Genomic DNA, 7,048 nt, shown 5'->3' on the forward strand with positions numbered 1-7,048 from the left:
CACATATGACTTAAGAGAGATCCTCAAGGGGCAGAGTGTGCCGTATTACAAATTCCTCATAGATGACACATAATTACCTCTATTTTGGAAAGGATTAGAAGAAACACTGGAGGGGAGTCCAACCAGCGGCATTCCTTAAACATCATACTAACAATTTCATTTCAATTGCATGGGTGCAAAAAGATGTTGCATAAACAAAAAGGCAAATTATTCCAATATTGAGTCAACAAGAAGCTACACACGTCTGTGATGCTATAAGGTCATTATTCTCCAACTCAAACTTACCATATAAAACAAACAAACAAAACACCCCCTAAAAACCCCAGAAAAACCCACAAAACAAAACAAAACAAACCCCCAAGCATTTTCCCTAAAACATATTTGTGTGATTTCTTCTAAAAGAAACAAACACAGATCTGCATCTGTTATTACTCATTTGTAGGTCCTCTGTAAGCTCCCTGCCCAAGGAGGTAAATATTACTATTACAGGAATGTTGTCTAAGTGGGGCTTATATGAAGCAGTCAAAAGGAAACCATGTCAAACTCTGCACCCAAAGAATGAGGCCTCTCCACACTACAGACTGGATCCTTAACTTATGACATTTCTCCCTCAAGCCAATGAAAATTTACACTAGCTGAGGATCTGACTCATAACATTTTATCAAAGGTCAAACAATCACTGGCATGATCTGCTTTAAACAGTATTTATGAACACCAAGAACATGCTAACCACATTTTATCTCCACTGAACATAACTCAAAATGAGGGCTTACCCACTTGAAGTACTCTGCTTCAAGTTTCTGCCTTTTTAGACCCGCCCTGTGTGCTCTCCCTTTTGTTGCTGTCCTCCTTTCCTCTTTCAGTTCCTTTGTAGAATACCCTCAGGTAAACCGAAAGCAAGCAGATGTGGGTGGGGTAATATAATGTGGGAGCTCCTCCCAACTACTGGAAATGCAACTTCAGTTATAGTAAGGAACATTTCCAAATCAACTTCCATCTCAGTTGACAAATAAAGGAGGATACTCGATCTTTTTTTTTTTTCCCCTTCAGCTGATCATTTCAAGAGTGTAGCTTTGGTGCAGGAGCTTCAAATTATTGCAAACAGTGTCACAATGGGATGACAAGTTCATATTGCAAAGCCATGGAACGTTCACTCTCTCCTGTTTCTTAAAAACTTTAGGGGTGAGGGGTCTGATAGACAATAGAGATCTACTACATGGATAATACACATCTTGTACCATACGCTCACTCTTAACTTTGGATTTTTGTAAAGTTGCCAAACATACAGATGCCAATCAGGAAACTAGAACCAGTCCTTGCACAGAGATTAAGTAATTCAGCATAGTGTCTCTGCAAGCTGTAATTAAAAGCAGTTAGCTTCATTACAGGGAGAGCAAAAGTAAAGAGGCAGAGATTTATTTTTGGTAATTTTTTCCTGTAAAATATACTGTACACTACAACTGACCCGTTCACCACTCTTCAGCTGTATTCAGTTAAAATTAACCAGAACAGACCAAATCCAGGCATTGAGGCAAATCAGAGAAAACACAAGTTTAAAGAAATCTTAGAACCTGAAGTATTAACTTCCGCGATATCACCTAGGTGTCTAATTAGTCAATTCATTTCAAATTATTGCTGCCAAATTTCAAATTACTATTAACAACACTAACAAGGCTGATTGTGCTGATGATACTTATGGCCAAACAAAGAGGGACCTGAGTTTCTCAAGTTCATTACATATATATGTACAGAGCAGTGTGTGTTCATTCCCTGAAAGAACTCACAGTTTACGTATCCCTGCATAGGATGGATTCAGAGATACTAAATACAAGAAAGGGATCAATATGAGAGTAAAATTGGTTTTAGAATTATTTTAAAACCTTGATTATCTCTAAGCATCTGCACAACTAACAACTGTGGGCTATAAGAATAATAAAATATAGTTACTCATCAGAGACTTGTTAGGAGATTGATATCTAGGCATTCACTGTGAGACAATAAGTATATTTAACAGTAGCTATTGTATTAATACAAACGTAGTGTAAATAACATTTGTATTTCTCCCCCCCCTGCTCCCAACCCGGTATCAGGTATCTTAACACACTCTCTCTACCCATTGCACTGATGACACAGAAACTGGAGCAGATGACTACTCATATTTGGCAGGAAACTGCACTTGCAAATATCAACTTAGATTCATTACAGTTAATCACAGTTTTGTCAAACAATATGATGTCATAGTATCTGAAGTAAAAAATGCCCCTTCTTGTCATACAACCTCTTAGTTATTGTCCTAAGAACATGCACACATGGGTTTCTTTTATTTCTGTCCTGATCCTTCATGTAAAAATATTACAAAAGCATGTAACACATTTAAGTCTTGGAAATACATTATCTGGAATTTACCCTCTGGGTTATCATTAAAATGTAGAAGAAAATATATCCAGAGGAGCCAGTTCCATATATATATGATAATACATGACCGACTGCCTAGCAGACAAAAGCACCACTCTTAAAAGACATTTTCAAATTTTGGAAGTGACTTCAGTGGACAAAATTTACCTCTCTTGCTATCTCTGCACACTTAGAATATTCTAAAAGGAACACATACACATCTGTTCCATACTTCTAGCAAAGTCTTTCATCCTTTCTGTTGCCTATGTCTGGGACCATTTTTGGAAGCAAGAAACATTGATTTCTTAACAGAGCAACTTTTGGCCCATCTTTGCTGATCTTGGCACCTTGTGAACAACTGGTTTTGTGTTCTTCACTCCCCCAGGTATCTTTCATGTGCAGATTAGAAGTCAAGGGTCAATGAGTACCTTACTCTTTCTTCATGTTGGTCGTGTATAATGTGATCTTGGTCTTGACAGACTATTAAAAAGCACAGCAAAGCACTGGTACTACTATTAAAATGGAATATACTTGAGGAAACAAAAAGCTTGAATGAATGAATGAATGAATAAATAGCAGTGTTATGACAGTTATACATCTGATGGTTCCAGATAGAAAGACTCAAAAAATTGTGTTCCATGTTAAATCAAGTAATAGATTTTAAACAGATCATAGCCTGGTCTCCCACACTACATACTGCAGGACACAGAACCACACCCAAAATCTCAAACATCACACACATGGATATCAGGATGAAACAGAAAAAGGATGAGTGGTCTCCTCTCTTAAATTATGTCAAGATAGCAGGAAGTTTTAAATTCTAGTCTTGATCCTTCCACTGACTTGAGAAGGTAGTATAACCAGTTTGCCTGAGTGTCACCATTTAAATAGTCAGAGTACTTACTTATCCCACAAGGATACTGTCAGGTTTAATTAATTATGTCTGTGAAATCCTGTCTAAATGAAAAGTGGCAAGCATGATTTATTAACTAAGTCTAAAACACCACTGCAGAATCAGAGAGTGATCATTGTTTTATCAAGAGAATAACATTTCTCATAAAATATATTTCAAATGGGAAATTATAATAACAGCCCTTTTGACTTATTTAGACGTTTCTGTGAGGAGCGATGCAATAGACTTTTGATGAGTTCTAGGAATAGAAGTGTAATCAAGAACAAGAGATACAGGAACACTCACCCACTGACATTAACGTGGCACCAGCTAAACGGCATTGCATAAATCATGAGAGTGGGGACTATATATCCAGCACTGCTGTAGGGCAGAGCTGAAAGAAAACTGCTCCTCTGCCTATTAAATGTCTCTTGCTTGTAGTCTGACTATGTGCACAAGTCTCCTCCGTGTAACCAACCAAATAGAGACCCCAGCACCAGCAAGAGCATGGCATTAGTAGCATAAAACTACCTGTAAGGTGGTGATGTATGATCTACAGAGGGCCTGATTTATGTCAGTATGACTCCACTGCTGCCAGCTCTCCTGCTCACAGGTGTATCACAGCTCTAATCTGCAGGCAGAATCCAAGTGTCAGTTCAGAATGGCAAGTAGCTGTCGTTGATGTACATCTCTTGGGGTGCAGAGGGCCCTCTTTTTTGGTCCTCTTTTCACCATGATAATACAAAAAAACCCACAGATAAAAGAGTAAACCGAAACATTCAGAGACCTGTGAATTACCCTGATTCAGCACATCCACTGGACAGTCCTGTGGCCCAGCTCTTTCCTGGACAACTCCACCTATTTGGCCTGTACTGGCAAGCTCCACACTCTCGGTGCCAGGAGCAGGAGTTTCAGAGGAGGAAATGATTCATGACCTCAGAATGTAAGTGAAATCCCACAGATCTAAGAAAATACCTATTCATCTGCATATATATATGTGCATACCTCACATTTGCCAACTACATTTCAACCAGATACTGTAAATAAATAAAACCACCCCAAATTGAGTAGAATTTGGCATCAGGTGGGATGCCACAGACATGACACGTGATTATAAATGAAACAAGCAGTACCACGTGACTTAAATTACAATGTCAACTGAATTTGGGCCCAATCCAACAAAAAATAACCACAGCTTTTCCAGGCTACTGATACATCAGGTTTGAATGACTGCACTGTGTCAACATGACATGTAATTTGGAAATATCAACTTGCTACAGAAAATAAAGACAGTAAGGGATTGTCTATACTGGGTCAGAATCCTTTACAAAAATATTTTAGCTAAAATTATTATAATGTAAGAAATTGTGGGTGACTTGATTTGTGAGTCGGCCAAGGTAAAGGCATGGGAAGATCCCCTTAATTAAATTATTACTCATTTGTTTACACTTGCAAGTGAAGTCCCCATTTCAAGTCATGGCTCTGCCTCTTTGTTTCCCAGCATCCTCCTTATTATCACATCAACTTAAGACAGCCATGCACAGGAGCTACTTATCCATGCTGGCACAGGCCTGGCCAAGCAGCACAGCTCTCCAGCAAGCTCAAAGGGTGGGACAGTCACACCACCAAACTTCCTGGAACAGCCAAGCAGCTCAGACACAAACCCCATCTTTCTAAAACAGCGTCCATGCTTAAGAACTGGGTTTAGCTGCAGGCTCTGACACAGGAGCCTGTCTCACTTGTTAACAGGGGGTTTTCAGGGTACCAGGTGCCCCCCCCGGCAGGGGAGCCCCCACCTTGCGGGGGGAGCAAACCTGAAGAGGGCAAATGACACCATGAGCAATAGTCCTTGCCCATGTTCCTACTAAACAAAAAGGCACTGCAGGTAACACTGTTATTTGGAAATACAGCGACATGTATTTCATGCTGCAGATCTCAGGGTAGTCCAACCACATCTTTGGTAGTGTTTGAAACAGTTCTCACCAGAGACAGCTGGCAGCAACCTGCCTTCAAATATCCTCTAAATGGATATGTTGAAAACATGGAGGAGATTTGAAGCTACCAAAGAATGCAATGGTTGCACTGACTGGATCACCATCTGTAAACATACGCTGTAAACACACTTTCCTGGAGAGGTAGAGGTGTGACTTTTTTTCCCAACCAGTTCTTCAGTCTCCTGCATACAGGTAGTTACCACACGTCATGAAGAGCTGACTGTGGCCTCCTGCTCCAGATCATCTTTCACCCCAATTTAAATTTTATGTGACTATGTAATCAAATCATAGAATCATAGAAAGGTGCGAGTTGGAAGGGACCTTAAAGATCATCTAGTTCCAACCCTCCCTGCCATAAGCAGGGATGATACCTAGATCAGGTTACTCAGAGCCCCATCCAACCAGGTCTTGAACTCTTCCTGTGATGAAGCATCCACAACTTTTCTGGGCAACCTGTTCCAGTGCCTCACCACCCTTTGTGTAAAGAACTCCTTCCTAACATCTAACCTAAATCTCTCCCGTCAGTTTAAACCCGTTCCCCCTCATCCTATCACTACATGCCCATGTAAAAAGTCCCTTCCGTCTTTTTTGTAAGCCCTCTGTAAGTACTGGAAGGCCACAATGAACCTTCTCTTCTCCCGGCTGAACAACCCCAATTCTCTCAGCCTGTCTTCATCGGAGAGGTGCTCCGGCCCCCTTGAGCATCTTCCTGGCCCTCTGCTGGAACTGCTCCAATAGACCCACGTCTTTTTCTGTGCTGGGGGCCCCCGAACTGGATGCAACACTCCAGGTGGGGTCTCACCAAAGTGGAACAGAAGGGCAGAATCCCCTCCCTCGACCTGCCAGCTGTCCTTTTGGTGCAGCCGGGATGCGTTTGGCCTTCTGGGCTGAGAGTGCACATTGCCGGCTGCGTCCAGCTCCTCATCCACGAGAACCCTCAAGTCTTTCACCACAAGGCTGCTCCCAAATACCAAAGTTTGGGGCCTCTCCCCGTCCACATGCACAAACTCATGCGGGAGTAAGCAAGGCGAAGACGCCACGGAGACGGAGCCCCTCGTCCTGCAAGTCCCCGTGTGAAATTTGCGCAGTGTTTGACTGGACAATTTCCACGCGGCGCTTCCAGCCCCTTCCCCGCGGCGGCACGAGCCTGCCCGTTCCTGTTCTCCCGCTGCCGCTCCCGCCGCCGCCAGCAGCGGGAGCCCCGGCCCGTGCTTCCCGCTGCTCCGCCCGCGCAGCGCCCACGTGACGGGCCGTGGAAAGCCCCTCCATCCCGGCGGGCGGCAAGGATTCCACGAATCGGAATGACGGGGCTCTCCGGATCTTCCTTTGACCGTCCACGTCTAAACAGCGATAAACGGGAACAAGCGAGCGCCGAGAGGCGCCCGGCGGGGCTGAGGGGCCCGGGGGCGCGGCCTGCCTGCTCCGCCCCGCGTGACGTGACGCGCCGACCGGGAGCCATGGCGGCGGAGCCGGAGGTCGTGCAGGACCTGCTGTGGGTGCGGGACCCGCTGTGGCCGCGGGCGCGGCCTCTCCCGCTACCCCCCGGGAGCGGCTCCGTGCGCTGCCTCCGCCGAAACCGCGCCCGGGAGCTGGTAAGTGGGAGGTGGGAGGCGGCTGCGAGGCCCTCCGGCCTCGGGAGGCGCTGGGCTTCTTCCGGTGTCGGCGGCGCTGCGCAGGCCGCCCGCCCCGGCCCTCTGGCGCTGACGGGCTGTCGCGATCCCCACCTGTGGGCACGGTTGTTTGCGTTGTTGTCGCTTAGCTGAGCAGC

General features: G+C 44.5%; 1 protein-coding gene across 1 annotated transcript in view; it reads left to right on the plus strand.

Annotated features, from left to right (window-relative positions):
- The first annotated feature begins 6,529 nt into the window (after positions 1-6,529).
- Positions 6,530-7,048, plus strand: part of SDE2 (SDE2 telomere maintenance homolog) — an 8,430-nt gene continuing 7,911 nt past the window's right edge. Inside the window, exon 1 of the mRNA XM_017812954.1 lies at positions 6,530-6,872. Within this exon, the coding sequence (XP_017668443.1) occupies positions 6,582-6,872 (291 nt within the window). The 5' untranslated portion in view covers positions 6,530-6,581. The remainder of the gene's footprint in view (positions 6,873-7,048) is intronic.

The sequence above is a fragment of the Lepidothrix coronata genome, unplaced genomic scaffold (assembly GCF_001604755.1).
Source record: "Lepidothrix coronata isolate B3197 unplaced genomic scaffold, Lepidothrix_coronata-1.0 Scaffold38, whole genome shotgun sequence".
NCBI lineage: Eukaryota > Metazoa > Chordata > Aves > Passeriformes > Pipridae > Lepidothrix > Lepidothrix coronata.